General features: G+C 38.2%; 1 protein-coding gene across 2 annotated transcripts in view; it reads right to left on the reverse strand.

Moving 5' to 3' along the window:
* CSMD1 (CUB and Sushi multiple domains 1) overlaps positions 1–19,427 on the reverse strand; it is a 1,231,469-nt gene that overhangs the window by 456,411 nt on the left and 755,631 nt on the right. For both annotated transcript variants that reach the window (XM_042480556.1, XM_042480547.1), the window contains exon 6: positions 5,660–5,772. In XM_042480556.1, the coding sequence (XP_042336490.1) occupies positions 5,660–5,772 (113 nt within the window). The remainder of the gene's footprint in view (positions 1–5,659; positions 5,773–19,427) is intronic.

Raw genomic sequence — 19,427 nt, forward strand, 5'->3', positions numbered from 1 at the left:
ACACTCCTGAGGGACATGGCGCCAAAGAGGAGAGGAAATAAAGGGGGGGGGGAGAGAAAGAGAGAGAGAGAAAAAATGCCTCTGGGTTTACAGGCAATTTGAATACATCCTAAAACTACCTGTAAGCCCCTGGGTAGACATGAAATGAGATGCAGCCCAGAAGGCTGGAGACGGAGCATGGTGTAGTCTGGAGACCAGGGTTTGAATCCCATGTAAAGCCACTGGGTAACTCTGGGCAAGTAACAGACTCTCATTTTCAGAGGATGACAATGGCAAACTCCTCTGAAGAAATTTGCCAAGAAAGCCTTGTGATAGGTTCACATAAGAGTCGCCTTAAATTGAAAACAAATTGAAGGCACACAACAACAACAACAACAACAACAACAACAACAACAAGAGCAGCTCTAGTGCATTACCAAACCACGAACCCAAGGATTCCATAGGATACACCATGAAAGTTAAAGTAGAATAACGGTGCTTATAGCTGTATGTTGTTGAAAGGGCCAGAGGTCTCTCCATTTGTACTTCTAAACAGCTTTAACCTGTCTCCTCTCTCAATCCTAATCCCTGGTTATTGATATTATTCAAATTGTAACCCAGCTACAACACTGACTTGATGAACTTTGCATGTGTTGGTAAAAGAAAATTCCTAATAACAAGTATGTGTGTGTGTGTGTGTGTTTCATAACAAAACAGAAAACTTATGATAAGATGGATATAAGAATGTTGTACCCAAGTTGTCCATTATACAATCCAGAAAATGGGAGTATTTTGGAAAATGGGACCACCCCTCCATGTGACCAGTTTGGGAATCTGGCTGAGATAAGATGTAATGGGGCATTGCCTCATAAACACCTTTGGGCTAAGTGTTTCTCACTTAACTTAAGAGTTAGTTTGCTGCAGATTGGTTTAACTTAAGGCCAATTTAAGTGAGAAACACCTTAGCCCAAAGGTGTTCATGAGGCAACTGGCAACTGGTCACGTAGAGGGGTGGTCCTGGCCAGTGGGCTGCAGCAGGATCAGTTATCCCTTGATGCAATCTACCAATTTGTCCCTCAAAGATATGCACTCCAACAGAAGGCTTCTTGCCAAATGGCTGCAAAGACACCCCAGGTGGTACCATAGGGATGTTCCCTGGGAAATCCAAATTTGATGCCCACCTTGGCTTGCACTGTGCCACCACAGAAACAAACCAAACTTGAATTCCCTTTTCTTCTGTGCTGATCAAAAATTGGCTAGGCCCCACTGCAGATTGGTCTGAAATGATTCCCAAAATTTGTTGGAGTAATTGACCACATCAGGCTGTCAGCCTAATGAGAAATAAAGATTTGGGCAGTATAACCAAATCCTGTGAAAAACACTGAATTCTGTAGGGGTCAGTGTAATTAAGGTTACCAAGGCAGAACTATCAGAGATTTCAGCTTCAGAGCCTGAGAAAAGGGACAACTTGTGATATCAAGGCAGCAGGCCCTGCTGATATCATTAAACATCACATTACACACACACACACACACAATTAAAGGCAATTACCTCACTCTGATACTCCTTTCCCTCAACTTGAGGACTAGAGAAGAGATGCCATGCCCTAAGTCCTTTGTAGCCACACAAACATACCTATGGCAAGTCTTGTCCAAATGTCAGAAAGAAATGGCACCTTTAATTTAATGGATGTGATGTCTCAGACCAAAATACAGGCATGCCTAGGATACCAGCAGGTAGTGTCTCAGGATCCTGCCATATCTGATGCAATAATTCAAGACCCATTGTCTTCCCAAAGTCATTCGTTCCAAATGAGGAAGAAGAACAAGAGACTTGCATGCAAAGTATTGCTAAAGGAGGGGGAAAGGATGATCTAATAAAACAGACTACCTCTCCTAACCAGATGCTCCTGCTGAGACAATCTTCTTGTGCACAGTTCTTGTAACTATATTGTAGTTGCTTTATTTTTGAAATCTCTTGGACACTGCTACTCAACACATTTCCTCTTTTCTCTCTCCACCTTTTCTAAATAAATAAAGGAACAAAGGAAAATGATGCCTTCCAATTAAGTGCAATGTCAAAATGGCAACTGAAAGTTACCTTTGTTGACTTTAGCATGTGTGTGTGGATTTATATAACTGGAAATGACCTTAAATGAAACAGTTTTTCCCCCTTGACTGGCATGTTTCAAACTAAAACTGAAAGTTGTGTCTCAAGAGCAACTAACAATAGGTATCATTTCACTTTCAATTAGCTTGAGGGCCTCTGCAATGTGGAAAGCAATATAGAGTAAAATTCTCAAGATTATATCTTTCACTGGTAAAGATAGCCTACAAAAGCACTGCCACAATGGCACTTTAATCTCTTTTAATCAATCTTTCAAACATCTGAAATGGAATTAATCCTGCACAAGCGTTTTTGATCAGATGGCTTGCTTAAGACCATTAGTTCTATAATTTGTTATGATATGCTTGTTCTCCCATAAAAGTGATTAGGTTAGTCCAACAAATAGACTGTACAAAGAATTCCCAGGCATACAAAGGGAGACTGCACAGTAAGAAATCTTTCAAATTCAGGTTATTTGTGATTTCATTTTGTTTCACAAACTACTGTGACTGGATAAGCCCTGTTATCCTAATAAATTCAATATGGTTTAAATTACTGACTTTTGCATTTGGGATTTGTTATTTTTTTTTTTAATTCACTAGAATATAGAGATGTAATTCTTCACTAATTTTGTTCTTGAAAGAAACAACAAGTAGTTTTAGCGAATTCTTTTCTTATTGCAAGAAAACCTTCAAAGATTGCAATTTTCAAGGACTATTTACAATTCAGGACTTATTCTGTACAAAATTCACATGTGACATTTTTGTGCAGAAAAAAATAGCATTTTCTGCACAAGAGACATCATTTTCTGCACAAACAACTTTTCTCTGAAGAATTACTATTTTTGTGCACAGAATGTTGTGTTTTGCATAGAAAATGCTGTTGCTGTCCTCTGTGCAAAAATATCATGTGAATTATATGCAGCATAGGTCCCAAAGTGCAAAGATTCTCTTCACTCCAGGATGAGAATCGTCAGGTTTTCCCAATTATTAGAGAAGCATATTTTTCAACTTATTTTAAAAAATCTTTACAAATATTATTCCCAACCTTACTAGAATATATCCTAGCTTTTTGGAAATTTATGGGTGAAGTGCAAGAATTTCATTTCAGTCACTTTCAGCATTTGCTGGTGCATATTTGAGTTCTTTCATTTTTTAAAAGAATGTGTAGGATTCTCAGTATACATATAAAAATGCAGTCCTTTTTATTGTATTTTGGCTTCTTGCTTTATGATAATACTCAGTCCTGTAGTAGTTTTGTCAGGAAAACATATTAAAACATAGGAAGGACACTGTTAATGATGCCATCAAATATCTCAAAACTTGGACTTAGAGAAGACATTTATAAAAAGGTGCCTCCAAGAGAGAGATCTGTCTCACAAAAATCCAAGTCAACAAAGAATGTCTGGCTGAATCCAATTGTTAGTCCCAAAAAGAGTCATCTCACTGAATCAATATAACTTACATAAGTATTGGTTTCTCAAGTGATTTTTATTTGCAAATGAGTATGACAATGACTGAATGTCAAAATTGACATGTCAAATATAAATTTAAAACAAAGACTTCCCCCCTCAGAAAACCTAAACTAGTAGGGAAAACAAGTTTTGAAAGCATTTGTGATTAGTAACTCCATGTGAACTAACAACTGGCATTCTCTCATTTCCTTTTTCCTTTAATCATAGAGTGTGATTCTGAGCAATGATTTATCAGGTGGAGGCAAAATCAATAAGCATTACATTATAGAAAAATTGCTTTTTGATAAATATCCTTGTGAGCATACACAAAAAGTGACAACACTGAAGCTCTCATTTTCTCATGAAACAGATATTTTAATAAATATGCCATAAAGAACCCTCCACCAATCTCAAGTGTGTACTTTTCTTGCAGTAGTGGGAAAGAAGAAGGTTTCTGAGTGGTGAAACTTGAACACTACAAGCTTCATTATATCAAACTTACAAATAAATATATAATAGATTATGTGCAAAGGAGGAAAACATCATCTGAAGTAAATATAGTGGAATCACTGGATGCTCTTTGGACTCTAGAAGGACCTCTTATCCCACTGGGGACTGGGACTGCACATCTAAGAATCCTGAACAAGAAATTGAAGCTAGTGCAACACTTCTGCTAATGCCCATATGCCTCATTTCAGTTTCCCATGAGAATTCTAGAATTTGCAGTCCCTTTCTTAAGAGATTGTCTACACATGTTTTGGACTACATATCCCATAATTCATAAGGAGTTATAGGCCAAAATATCTGAGGGGGCAGTTTAAAGAATGTTGGTTTGGAAAACACCCACTAATTTCATTACCTGTCAATGATACCATACTTTCTTAATTCATTTTATACCCTATAGCAGGATCCCATATTACATGAGTATGGACAGAGGCCTCTTGGTATCCACTGGGGTTTGATTCCAGGACCTCTCCATGGATACCAAAATCTGAGAATGCTCGTCCTATTATACACAGTGGCATAGTAAAATGATGTCTCTTATATAGAATGGCAAAATCAAGGTTTGCTTTTTGGAATTTATTTTCAATCAATCCATGGATGGTTTAATCTGTGGGTGTTTAATCCATAGAAAAAGAGGGTCAACTGTATTACATAGTTTCAGTTATACATGAAGACTTTGAGTCCCTTGTTAGTTGCATTTGCATACTATCCTGGTCAACCTCTGGTAGAAGCATACCATAGAATCACACTGGAGGACCAAAAATGCCTAGAGAGAACACTTCTCTAGGTATTTCTAGGCTCTCTAGTATGCCTCTATGGTTAACACCCGGAAGAGGCATATCATAGAATTGTGCTGGAGGAACAATAAAATGTCTAGAGAGAATACTTTGTCATTTGTTTCAGGTAAGAGAAATGGTTTTTCAAATTATAAGTTAATACAGTATTGTATTGTGTGAAGTGTCCCAGAATGGATAACTTGCATAATAAGGGGTCTGGGGTCTGACTGTACTTTTTATTTTATTTTATTTTTATCCTGCCATTATCCCAAAAAGGGACCCAAGGCAGGTCACAATATAACAATACATTAAAACAACATTTTTAAAAACAATTAAAATAGCCTAATTAAACAGTAAAAAGTTTAATTATATATTCTGTCTTTTGAAGCTATATTCTACCTTTTGAGGCTACAGCTATCCAAGTTTGAAATATGGGGCAAGAGAGGTTCTAGCAATACAAAAATAGTTTATAAATTCACCCGATAGTACTTATTTATGTATAAAGGAGTGCATGGCCTAATATAAAAAGATATCAATGTAAATATTGTCCATGTCCTATTCCAGATGGAAAATAAATGTTGTCAGTGCTGTGACAACAAATGACAATAAATACAGAAGCAATCATGAGACTATTAAAAAGATTTCAATTGGACTCAATATTTTTGAGTGGCAATGGCTGCTGTTCCAATTTGGCAAGGACTCTGCTATCATCTGTTTATTCCCCAAACACTTAGTGTCTAAATAAAACACTTGCACTACCATCTCTTCTTTCAGCCTTTTTTTTCTTTCTTTTTTTGAAAAATAGATTTCAACCACTGGCAGGTTCCGATGTAATTCTTACCTTGGAACTGGGCATTAAATCCTTTCCGTCTGTGATTACTGTCAGAAGTGAAATGGAGCCTTAACCAATTTTTGCTGCTGATGACAGGAGAGGGCAGATTCATGCCAGTCAACCTGGGAGAAAAATGGATTCATTTCTTTTAAAAAAACAGAAACAAAAACTCATCAAGCATGTTATTATAGTAAAGTATTTATATCAGACATGAACACATAGCATAAATAAAGGCAGAAATACATATGTGGTATTCTTGACATATTAGACTTAATTCCTCTATTTACTAGACTATTCTAACACTTTCTATTTTTTTAAATTTATTTTCAAAAGAACCATATATCTGTCACACCATAATTAAGCAGATGGTAAAACATCACCCCAAATATAGCCACTTTTATTTTATCTTTCAAAACAACAGGTTTTCATCTAACAGTTTCTCAGACCTAACGTTACATTGCAATCAGAAGCAGAAATAAAGAGGCAAGACAGCTGTATGGGTTGAACTAGGGACATTTTATTATTTAAAAATGAGATCTACAAAGAGGGGGGGGGGAGATATGCAGGTCCCATCTTTCAGGATTAATTCTTGTCAATCTGGGCAAAAACCCATGGATGAGGTCAGTGGCAAAGCTAAATTCCCCTCAAGCTGTATTCTCACTAGTGGGGAAGGTGGCTGCCCTCTTTAGACATGTGGTGAGGTTTCCCATCTCTTATCAATTCCTCCAGGAATCTACCATAGTCATCTTCTCACCTTCTCTAACCCCTGTACATACCTATCTAGCAGTGGACAAATTCACATTTTTAACAATGATCTCTAATAACAGTTCACCCAAGCCTGAAATGATCTGTGCAGAGTAGTCCCCTACATGCTTTCTATATTCACAACCTTGCATGGAGGCCAGCATTACTACTTAGCCTAAAAGATGACCAGCTAATCCTGTAAAGAAGAAGGGGGGCTTCCAGAAAAGAGGCCAGCTGATAGTGAGGTTCAGATGCATCCAACTTCAGTTTGGGCCCTTTCACATTACCAAGGCACACAACTTTGTTGGAAGCAACCTCACCTCTTCCCAGTCTGGCTTCAAATTGCGCGCACACACACACACACACACACACACCAGCAAGGCCAGGCATTGGGTGATACTCTAAAACTGATTGCAAGTCATCTTCAAAACTTAAAGCATTACAGTGAAGCCAATAAGAACAAATCCATTAAGACAGATGCAAGACGCTCAGGAAAATAATTGCACACATAAATAAATTAGTAACATGTTATGCAAGACTTAACTTTACGGATCAAACTTTTATTTGAAGAATGCCCAGGTAGACAGAGCATACCTAACAACCCAGACTAAGGATTTCTGAGTGCCCAAAAGGAATTCACTCCGGTCCCTACTGTTAAGACTCCAACGTGATATTCCTTGTACTACAAACTGGTGACAAACTTTCTTAAGATGTGCTGATGGTTATTTTATGTTCTTCAAACTTACAGATACACATATATGTTATCAAATGAATGCTTAGATGAATTTCCTCACTGATACATTTTAATGTGATTTTAGTGTGCAATGTGACTGTATATCATTTTTAAAATATTCATTTCAGTGAAGCTTTCCTTTCACTATTTGGTCATGATGCACTGTGAAATGAATGGTTATAGACATTTCTTATCAGAGGCTCATAAGTGCACCATAATTTCAAATCCCCAACTAATCACAATTCTGGGTAGTCAAAGGTAAACCAAACCTTCTCACTTGGATCCTAGTCATTACAATAGTTACAGTTAGCTAAATCTGAAAGTTATTTTAACATTATTTTAAAAAGGGATGTTAACAACTTTTTTTCTCAAAAATAAGTAACAAATGGGCTGTTCAAATAATAGGCCATTAAAATACTTATTTATTTATTTTTTTAAAATGTAGTTTTGTACATGAATATGCATCTGCTGATGCATGACAGTTATGCATAAATAGCTATTACATGCATGGATTCAAAATTTTTATCAAATAATTTTGTTTCCCAAAGTAAAGAACTACTGCTGAAAGTGTTACAAGCCAATGTTTCCTATTACATTCAAATTGTGAAACTGTATTTTAAGCCCTCTTTCAAAAGTAAATAGGATTAAACGGTCATCCCACCATCTGAATGTAACAAGAATCTGTGGTTTAAGCAACCCTCATCTTCAGCACTGAAGCCAAGCACACACACCGAGAGAAAGAAGATGTGGGCACATGTCACACTGCTTCAACAATCCATGTGTAACAAATCCACCCTCCCCTCCTTTTCAGGAAATATATCTAAACAGCCAGTCAGCTGTAGGTTAGTAGGATTGCAATTTGCATTTCTATGCACAATCCAGCCTGACTCAGCCTCACGTAAACCACCTGAAAGACCACATCCTCAAAGACTTTCAGTTTCATTCTTCCTCTGGGAGCTGCCTGGAGGAAGAGTTTTGGTTGTAAAAGAGATTACTTTTGTCTTCAAGTGTATAGCATGGAGACAAGATCAGACTCAAGCCATTTCTATAGGGTCTGGTCTGTTTTCCCTCTGAAAACTTCATCAATGAGTTACTCACTTCTAGAATGCTGATAGGTTTAATTAGCAAGTGGTGCAGTGTGTTCATTTTATTTTAAAAGCAACACCCCATTTCTAAACCTCTGCTTGGTACTTTCAATACATTTAATCAGCATCTGAAGTCAATTTGGTTGTCTGTACCTAATGTAACATTTGGGCTTCTTATCCATGTTTCCAGTCTGTTTGATAACCTGATTAAGAAATTAGAAAAGAAAGTAGCCTGACAGCTTGCAAAGCTGGAAGCCAGACACATCATGGTTCATCAGCCTAAGATCATTGTATCCAAGCTAGGGCTTTGTAAATAAGGGCACACTCCATGTGCAAAGGTCTAACATATCTCCAGTTCTTTAGGAAGTTAGGGAGTAGGCTTCTGGAATTCTACAATCCCCACATCCCCAGTTTTAGCCCTATATGTGTTCAGGCAAAAGCATGAACAGATGGGCAAATAGCAGCTATTGAAAAGCTTACAAAAAGGAACAGGAATTCAGTCCTGCTGCTGATAGATTATGGCCTGTTCCAGACTGCCAAAATAAAGCTGCTTCGGGTCTCTTTGGAGGTATGCTGTTTAAATGCTGCATGCATCCTAAGAATCCGGAAGCTGCACCAAAAGCTGCACTCTGGTGCTTAGGAATGGAGTGTGGCTTTGGCGCGACCTCTGGACTCTTAGGACCCATGCATCATTTAAATAGCATACCTCCAAAGAGACCTGAAGCAGCTTTATTTTGGCAGTCTGTAACAGGCCTATGTTTTTCACAATAGAATGATCACTTTCTTAGACTTAGATGCAATGGCAGCCCCATCAGCCTTCTCAATGAAGCAGGCAAAGGGCACAGTGGGGAGGGAGTCAGCCACACAAACCTGGCTCCAACATTAATGTCTTTGTGGAGGGAGCTTCAGATCCTTTGTTCATTAAACATGAAGATCTGAAAAGAACTTTCATGTACATTTTCTCAAACACATGTACTGTACAAGAATCCTTGTGATAAAAAATCCTGATAAGGTACAGAAGCCCCTTCAGGCCTTTGTGCTTGACACATGAAGAACTAACATTCCTTGAGCTTTGGGGGGCAGAGCTCCCAACACTTTCTTCATACATTAATTGGAAAGGCTTCCATCTTGAAAAGCAGCTAAGAAACACATTCAATAAAATGATAAAGAGTGCCTGTGTATGAACACAGACCTTGAAACAAATGAGGGAAGTTTATGGATGATTGACTTCACCCATATATAGTTATTGGAATCGAGAAACATGGATTTGAAAAGCTACCTCGTGGTTCCTGCTTACGTGGAAATAGATTTTGTGAAGAAATTTGAAGTTCATTCAGTTCCCCAGCCAATGTTAATTATTCAGATGTAAATCACAAGACAAGCTTTCCAACTCTTAGTTCTAACTGAACTAAGAAAAGTGAATCACCAAAGTATTACATCTCTATTTAATATAATAAATGCATTGACTTTGCAAATTCTGTCTGATATATATATATATATATATATATATATATATATATATCTCCTGAAAGCAAGTGTTAAACCTGTTCATTCTCAGAATGCTTTTGACCACCAATTAATGCTAAAACTGTCTCTTTCAGCCATAGGTTACTTCCTTTCAATTAAAAGCATGTCCTTGAGGCAGTAAATAAGATTAAAAAATTTTCCCTTTTTGTCTACTATGGTTCAGTGCATAAAACATTCACCTGCAAGCCAAAACATTGATCTGACTTGACTCTGTGCTGTGCAAGCTAATTTACCTCTCAGTGCCTCTGTTTTCCTTTCTATTTGTCTCCTGCTTGTATAAAATGTAAGGATTTATTTTTCTTTTCTTTTCTTTTTTAACCCAGGGGACTGTTGCTTACACTGTACTTGGCACTGTGGTTAATATAATGAAGCCATGACCTCCTCTGGGACCTGTAGGCATGTGGAAACCAATTCACAAATACATAAACCCAGACAGGATTAAATAGCATATTAAATCATTTACATGGACTGCTTGAATGACAAGGCCTATGAGGATGTCCTCAACGGTCTTGTGCTAGGGAACTGACACTGCATTTTCATCTTGCCCTCCATTTTGTGTTCACATTGTGCCTCGTCTTATGCTTATATGCAATCTCCTACCCACACCTTTTTTATACGTTTACTTTGTTGTTTTGTATTTACAGTAGAATACATGAATGAATGCTATTTTTTGTTCAATGGCCCCAAAGGCATCTGGGTTGCATAGTAGACTATTCATGCACACATATTGAATGGGTCATGTTCTTTTTCATGAACATCCCCATTCTCTGAGCTCTCTCCGACTCCTCTATCAAAAGCAGGATGAGTGACAATACTGCAGAAGGCCTTCTAAGATAGGGTGGTCCATGCTTGGCACTCCATCCAAGGGAGGTTGTTTGTGGGCTTGTTCTTGGCATCACATAATCTTCTTTTTATGTCATTTGCCTAGGACATTTAGGTTGCAGCTGCACTGCAGAAATAATGCAGTCTGACACTACTTTAACTGCCATGCCTCAGTGTTATGGAATTCTGGGATTTGTAGTTTTTTTAAATTTTAATTTGTAGTTTAATTTTTTTAATTGTCAAATTCCACAATTCTATAGCCCTGAGCCATGACAGTAATGCAAAAATTATGTTTCTATACTGTGCTTTTAGATCTATCCATTTTCACTGGATTTTTAGTGCTAGGATTTGACCTGCCTTGCTATGCCATTAATTGATTGATTGATTTTACTGACATTTTGTCTTTAGCTTCTAACCTGATATAAACCACTTCGAGAGACCTTATCTAAATAGCACAAAACATACATACACACACACATACATAGATATATCCATAATACATAAATAATAAAATAAATTGTGTGTTATCGTACAGAAGCAGTGCCCAATGGGGCTTTTGATTATTTTCGGCACACCAAAACACATGCTGTGGGAATTCACAGGCACTGGGTGAGACAATCTGGTCAGCCACAGCTCCCAAGACAATTTGCTGAGTTCACTATGCTGTTTATATTTAGACCCTTTTACTTTTGGACATTCATCCAAACACTAATTAAAATTGCCACATTGTTAGAAATCTAGCTTCGGGGTTCAGCTGGGAATTTTGCAGGTCTTTCAACAATAGTCCACCTTTCCATGAATGTTTGATCCTTCTACTGTTGCACTGCATCATTTCAGAATTGGCTTGATTGTTATTTTATTTTATTTATGAGGTAGAAAAAGAATGAGTGATCATCTACTGGAAAACAAAACAAAACTGGATGTTTAAAGGGAAATTTAGTCTGGAAACTTTCTTCCTGGTTTGCTCAGTCTTCAGAATAAGATGATGATGATGATAACTATCAACATCACCATTTTAATGTGAGACAGTATTTAAAATTTAGCTCCCCATCTTCCATTTGAAGTGATTCTTGATTGGCTGTTGGCTCAGCAATGTTAGTGAATATAGGATATGACAAAGGTTCTGTATGCACAGGCAGGATACCACAGGCCAACCCTCATAATATCCCGCTTGCAGTCCTGGTCTGTTCCCACCCCCGGACCTATCTGGGCCAGCACAGCGATGAACAGGTGTTCACAATCCTGCCTGCCACTGCACTGTGGAGTCATCATGGCTGCATTCCCCCTTACTTGTTGCCACTGTTTCTACTATGAAATCCTCTGTCATGGCCGAAGGGTAAAAAATGGGCCCCTGGCATCACCCACATGGCCAGGTGCCCCCTTACAATGTCACAGGCCATGACTAGGAAGTTCTACTGCAATCAGCTGGTTTCAAAAGACCATGTTAAGGGCCTAGATAGGATGATGCCAGACCTTTTTATCCAAGCATATGGCCTCTATGATAACATTCATGATTATATTTGATATAATCTGTATCTTGTCTTCTGCAATTCTGCTTCTAATGTTTCCACAAGGAAGGAGAGCATCAGCCTCTACTGACATGTATGTAAGTGGAAGATATGTTGCTGCATGCCATATCAGCTTACATGTCATATATTTTGTGAGTCTATCATTAGGTGAGAAGGTTATATCCCAGTGGGACCAAAGTATAAAATCTCTTGTCTGCTGCCAAGTCAGGTTACCTCCTTCTATTGTACTACCACACAGGAAAGCATCCTCTGGTCATCACTGTATCTCTGAAAGTATGTTGGTACTATGCCCTAAGGCTGAAAAGCAGAAGGTTCTTCAAAAGTTAAATAATTAATATATTTCCTTCAACGAGTGAAGAACTTAAGTAATGAATTAAACTCCAACCTGCAAATAGATACATGTATATGAATTATTCACATATGTGTACATTAAATAGAAACTTCAAGGGATTTTTAAAAAGTGTTCCTTAATAAATTTATGTTATTGCCTCTTTCAGAGGAAGTGGAGAGTCTGTCTTTGAAGCACTCATTAGATCGTCAAAGGAGTAAAACTGTAGTTATCTTATTAAAATTTGCCAACTTAGCCAGAAGTGCTACTCAAATAACTGATTTTAAAAAAAAAGTTAAATAAATTGCCTTGTAATTTGCTAATGTATTTGACTGGAATCTTCCACTCATGCATAAATATTATTTGGCAAAAGTGAAGACTGCTGTCACCACATCTTTAAATTATACAGACCTGGTACTGAGAAAGAAATGGGAATTGTTTTATTTCAACATGTAAAGCACCTAACATAGATCTGCATGGAATCCAAAATAACATAACTACAGTAAGCAGAATTCAAGGGACTCAGAACCATATTCTTGATGTGCTTATGTACCAATGCATGATATCTAATAAGAGTTCTATGAACAGATGGGTCATTTTTCTTCAGGAACTTGCTGAAGTTTATAAAAGAGTGGAGTTATAATGAAAAAAAGGTCCTGGTACAGTTCCTGACAAATGCTTAAATACCCTAAGAGACCAGATCCCGTCTGTTTTGTAAGCTATGCAGAGTGAACTCTGGTTATTACTTAGATGGGAGATTGCCAATGAATACCAGGTGCTGTAGGTTATATTTCAGTGGATGCAACTAGCAAAACCACCTCCGAGTATTCCTTGACTAGGAAAACTATATGTAATTCATGGGGTTGCCATAAGTCAACAGACAACATGAAGGTACCTACATGCAAACATAGTCCCTGGCAACTCCCAGTGTGAAAGACTGCTATCTGAAACCCCCCAGACAGCCACTGCTAGTCATTCAGACCAGTGATACAGAAACTGCTCCCTCCCACCATAAACTTCCAAGAAATGTCACTGAGGGCACAGATAGTGTGGGCTGGAGCCATACGTACCTTGAATAATACCGGTTGAGTCTACCTTATACAGAATTCCAAAATACAAAACATTCCAGAAAACAAAACTTTTTCATGGGTGGCTGAGACAGTGACACATTTGCTTTCTTATGAATCAGTGTACACACTTATGAATCAGTGTACACACACATTGTTTCATGCACAGCATTATTAAAACGTTGTCTAAAATTACCTTCAGGTTTTGTGTATATGGTGTATATGAAACTTGAATAAATTTTGTATAAATAGGCTTGCATCTCATCTCCAACGTATCTTGTTATATACATAGATGCGAATATTCAAAATAAATAGATAAATAAATAAAATTAAAAGGCCACAATCAAAAACACTTCTGGCTCAGTCATTCTGGATAATACAGGTGGGATACAAACCGCCGCTTTGCGGCGGTCTGCCACCGCCGCCGGTTAGTCCGCAGGGGAGCCGGAGCCTCCACACGGCGCGGCTCCCGTGCAGACCGAAAAAGAAGTTCCAAAATGGAGCTTCTTTTAGAGTCGCATTTGCGACATAGCGAGGCGCCAGGGGCGCACTCACTACGTCACAAAGGACGTGACGCGTACGGACGCTCAGCGTCCGATACGCAAAGACGGCGCCGGCCATGTAGAAGGGCCGGCGCCATCTTGTACGGACGGAGTCCGTATTAGGCCCAGGGGCGTCTAGAAGAGATGCCCCTTTTTTAAAATGGGACGTCCTCCAGACGTCCCAAATGCCGGTTTGTAACCGGCCACAGACTCCGTCTGTATACAATTAGCCCTCCATATCCATGGATTCTTTATCCATGGTTTCAAGCATCCACAGCTTGAAAATATTCCCCCAAAATATAAATTCCAAACAGCAAGCCTTGATTTTGTCATTTTATGTAAGGGGCACCATTTTACTGTGTCCTTGTATTTAATGGGACTTGAGTATGCATGGAATCTGGTATCCACAGGGGCTCCTGGAACCAACCCCAGCGGATACCAAGGGCCCACTGTAAACCCACTTCCCTGAATATTGTTCAGCAGCATAAAACAGATGTTACAGTATCAAGATCAAGTCAAAGTGTTGTTGGCTGTTAATATGTGGCATCATATCCCCCCAGCCTCACCAGCGGTGACCTTTTCTGGAAGGTGGCAGTGGGATTCTGCAAGGAAATACTATTCTCCTCTTTTGCCAAATAATATTTATCCATGAGTGGAAGATTTCAGTCAAATAAGTTAGCAAATTACAAGTCATTTTCTTTATTTTTTTCTGCAAATACCAATGCCAAAATTGCTTCTTCAAAAAGTTTATAATTACTCTAAAGCTGTCATTACTGTACACGAGGACATTACATGTCAGGAGCTCTCTTGATTTATGGTTTTCATTGCTCACTGATAGTGGAACATTTAGCTAGAGGACATAACAGATTGATTATATTTTTATTGTTTAGAGAACTGATATCAGCTGCATCCCCTTATGCCGCATGTGGTTTTTCATGGTTCTATACTGGAGGTATTCAGTACAGAAAGATGTCTGTAAGGTTCTACTAACTGAAGTTGAAGGGAAAATTCCCAATGAGGGTAGAAAATTTAAAGCAAAGACATATAAATATTCATTTGCCCTGCCTGAAGAATATCTTTAGGCCAATGCATTTAAATGGTACTCTAACTGGAAATCTTTGTTAATACAAAAGTTTTAACAAAACACAGAGTTGTGGATATTTTCATTTCCCCCTTTCTAAACAAAATTCTGTCACATCTTAGCTGAACTTTGTAAATGCAAACTGAGACAGGTTAAATCCACTCACTTCATTCAAGTGAGCTTTTACTATACATACAGTATAATAAAAACCTAGATACAAAAAGTCTTAATCTTACCAGTAGCTTCTTCAGATCTTAGGTAAATCCAAATAAGACTGTATGCTACCCATAGCTGTGAATGCTTCAATAACTTATTTGGGGGGATTGGCGTGCCCTGATTCATGTTAAATCTATTTAACTCACTTGGGCCCAGGTTACTTAGAGGACCGTCTCTCTCCATACAATCCGCCCCGCACACTCAGATCATCTGGGCAGCAATTGTTAAGAGCTCCAGAGGTTCGATTAGTCACCACCACTAGGAGGGCCTTCTCCACCTCGGCCCCCAACCTCTGGAACTCGCTGCCCGTCGAGCTCCGCTCGGCCACCTCCCTTGTCCAATTTAAGAAGGGGTTGAAGAGCTATCTCTTCGAGCAGGCTTACCCCTGACTCCCGCCCCTGGATGCTCTCTCCCCCCTCCTTCGTCAGCATTGTCTAGCTGGCATGAGTGTGGGTTATTGGGTTGTTTGTTATTATGTATGTTTTAACTGTTTTGGATTTTATTGTAATGTATTTTGATGTAAACCGCCGTGATTTTCTTAGAAGGGCGGTATAGAAATAAAATTTTTATTTTATTATTATTATTATTTAGCTATTCATATTACTTTTCAGAAAAATTCCCTACTCTGGTCTCTACTTCATGCATTCTTTCTATTGATTCTTTTACAGCGACAGTAGTCAAGAGTATAGATAACATGTATGTATATAATGTATGATGATCCTTCAGCTGAGCCAGTATACCTGATGTTTTTGTTGATGTTATTTGCCTTCACCTCACTGCTGACTTATGGCAACTATATCCCAGGATTTTGTTAGCAGGGTAAATTCGGAGGAGGTTGGTCATTGCAAGGTTTATTCAGAGGTGGTTTGTCTAAGCCTGAGACAGTGGGACTTGTCCAAGATCATCCAGTGTGTTTCCATGACTTATGGGATTCAAATCCAGGTCCCCAGGAGTGCCAGTCCAGCAATCAAGCCTTTATACCACACTGGCTCATTAATCCTTCTTATTTAGGATGAAAACATTCTTTTCGCCATGTCACTTTTGTATCCTAGCCTTTTGAAGCTTCATACAGTGCAATATAATATATGCCTAATCAGAAGTAAGCTCCACTGATTTCAATGGAGCTCACTCCATTCCACATTTGTAAGGAGTGTGATGTTTTGGGAAGCATGTGTGGATTAGACCTACAATGCCTCATTTATGATAAGGCAAACATCACAAATATGGAGAAAAGATAATTTCTCGCAGAAAACAAAGGTGATATTGAGAAGTCAGCTATTGCTTTGGAACGTTCACTAATGTGTGCAAATTTCTTATTCTAACCAAATTTTTTTTTTAAAAAATCTTAATTTGCTGACTTAACCCATATATTATATAATATTGGAGGAACTAGGAATAGTAAAAAAAAATGTAATAACCACTTGGAATATAACTATCAATTCAAAAATGGATGCTTTGCTGTCACAGTGATTACCATTAAAATTTCCCATTTGCCAACAGAAGATGCAGCGATATTTAAGACAACCTTATATGTTTCATCTAGTAAATTATTGAAGTTTGGCATAATCCATCAACATTTACCTCAACGTTTTCCAGCTTGGAATGCCCAGTGGGAAAACTCGAATGGTTCATTACTTTGCAAGTCTTGCTAAATTGTATTTTCTCTTACTTACACTGGCAGAAGACAATTGTGATATACGTTTAAAGCTTGAGGTAGACTTTTAAAGAACAAATTTAATAATATTTCCTGACCTAGTCAGAATCACTATGTTCTGATGGTAGGGTTAAGGTTAGTGGAAGGCTCAAATGTGCATGTCCGCTTTTTTCTAAACCCACTAAAATGCCAAAGCTCCTTCTCCAAATAGCTGTAACCTCTTAACAACCAGACTATGGCACGCTTTCTTCTGCTCAGCATTATTAGTTTGTTAGTTTGTTTGTTTTGAGAAAAAGGCTTTGCTCCAAAAGACTAGGGCGTAATAAACAATATGAAAATGAAGAAGGAAATGCTTAGATTATAGAAATTGTATGTATGTAAATGTAAATGTATGTATGGTTGATGTGTATCAATAAAGTCTTTTTAATAATAATTTTTTTTTAAAAAAGAAAGCATTTTATGAACAGGTTGGGTTAAAGGGACCTCTTAATTTCAGTTTATAGGACTTTCCTTCCCAATTTTCCATAACCTATTCTCTACCAGCTATGTGTCTAAGTAACCACTGTAGTTACCTAGCGGGATAGTATCTCTCAACCTGTTCCTTGCCTCCAACTCCCACTTACAGGACAGAAGCCACTGCAATTGATGGGGGTCTGCTCTCCTGTCAGTTAGGAAGCAGTGGACTGATGTTCCCACACCTTCCAGTGAGTGATCTCCGGTACAACAGGAAAATCAAGGTCCCTGTCACAATCCCCTCTTGCACCAGAGATTGCTCATGAAAGCTTGGGGTGGAACATTAGTCAACAGCTTTCTGACCAGCACCCATTGATCACAGCAGCTACTGACCAATAAGAGGGTATTGTGAGGCTTTCACAGTTCCAACATATCCCCTAAATTAGGAAATACTATGGACTGTAAACATAAACCAGTTATACACTGGTCTGAAAAACAAGTATTTCTCTCCTGGTCTGCATTACTCTAACATGTGCTCTTTCTTAAATCCATTCCCTCCATTTCTGAATTAATCTGTGTCTTTTTAAAAAAAATCATTCACTTCAGACTATTTGGGAAGTGCAAAATCTGGTGGATGGCTAATAATGAGGTTCTAATCCAGGTGTTATCCTGATAATCGTAGGTACTGAAATTCAAAAAGATATTTTCTTGAGATCTTGATTGACAAATAAGCAGACACAATCACTTTCTGAACTTAAATGGACAAAAGTAATTCAAAACCATTCCTCACAGCCACTAACAATACAAGCAGCAGTTCTCTTAAACTGAGCAGCTTTCACAGCTGGCTTCCAATTTCCAGAACACTTGCCCTTTTTGAAAGGAAGCTTCTGTGCTGTGAGCTCTAAAACACTGCAACCAGTGTGTGGAAAGCTTTGTGTGAATAATAACTGTACAATTCAGTTTTATATATTATATGTAGCTGTAGCGTATCAAGGTATCCCATGGCATAAGGCAGTTTGCTATATTCCATAGGCAAAGGTGTGTCCAAAATAGATTAAGTAAGAATCAATCCCACTGGTATGTGAACCCAACAGATTCCACAGGTAATGTACCACAGGGTTTTTAAAAAAGCATTTTCATGATTAAAACAAACCTGTTGCACAATATGCTCTCTTGCCCCACAAGACACACACACACACACACACACACACTGGTGTAGGGTGTTTTTGAGATTATGATAAAGGTCTAAAGTATGTTCCTACTGACAAGGTTATTCATACAATAGATCCTGTTTTTACTGTTGGTAAACTGTTGCTGAAAGAGCTGTAGTGTCCTCCAGCTTGCTAGCAGGTCAAGCTACCAGTTTTAGCATTAATCTGTAAGCCCTAAATAACTTGGGGCAAAGACCTCTCCAATACAGACCTGCTGAACTGCTGTTCTCAGAATCTCATAGCGTATCCCATATACTACACATTTCCATCTGGCAACAACCAAGAAGAGAATATTTTCTGTGCTGAAGGTTGATGATGTCCAAAACACTCCTTCCCCCAAACAAACATGTGCTGCAATCATGCTGAACTTTAGGCTCATGTCATCTCCTCCTCTTCCTTCAGTGTTTTATATTTTCTAATACCTAACATTATGATTTTCAGCACATGGCCTACTGATTGCTTTATGATCTTTTAGTTATGTTGGAAATTTATACAATATATTTGCTGTGCCCTGTCTGGACACGTCCTTTATGATAGGCAGTTAAGAAGTATTTTAAAATAATTAGGTAGTATAGACAGTCAAATGAACACAAAGAATGCATCAGCATCACTTACATCATGTAATTTGTCTCTTTTCTTTAACCTAAGCATTACCATTCCCTTCCTGATTTTCTACAGCTGTCATTTAACATGCACATCACAGATAACAAATCAGTTATAGACAACTAAGCATATGAATAGCCCAGCAACATAATTCTGTTATGACATAAGACATATCTCAGACA

The sequence above is a fragment of the Sceloporus undulatus genome, chromosome 1, assembly GCF_019175285.1.
Source record: "Sceloporus undulatus isolate JIND9_A2432 ecotype Alabama chromosome 1, SceUnd_v1.1, whole genome shotgun sequence".
Taxonomy (NCBI): domain Eukaryota; kingdom Metazoa; phylum Chordata; class Lepidosauria; order Squamata; family Phrynosomatidae; genus Sceloporus; species Sceloporus undulatus.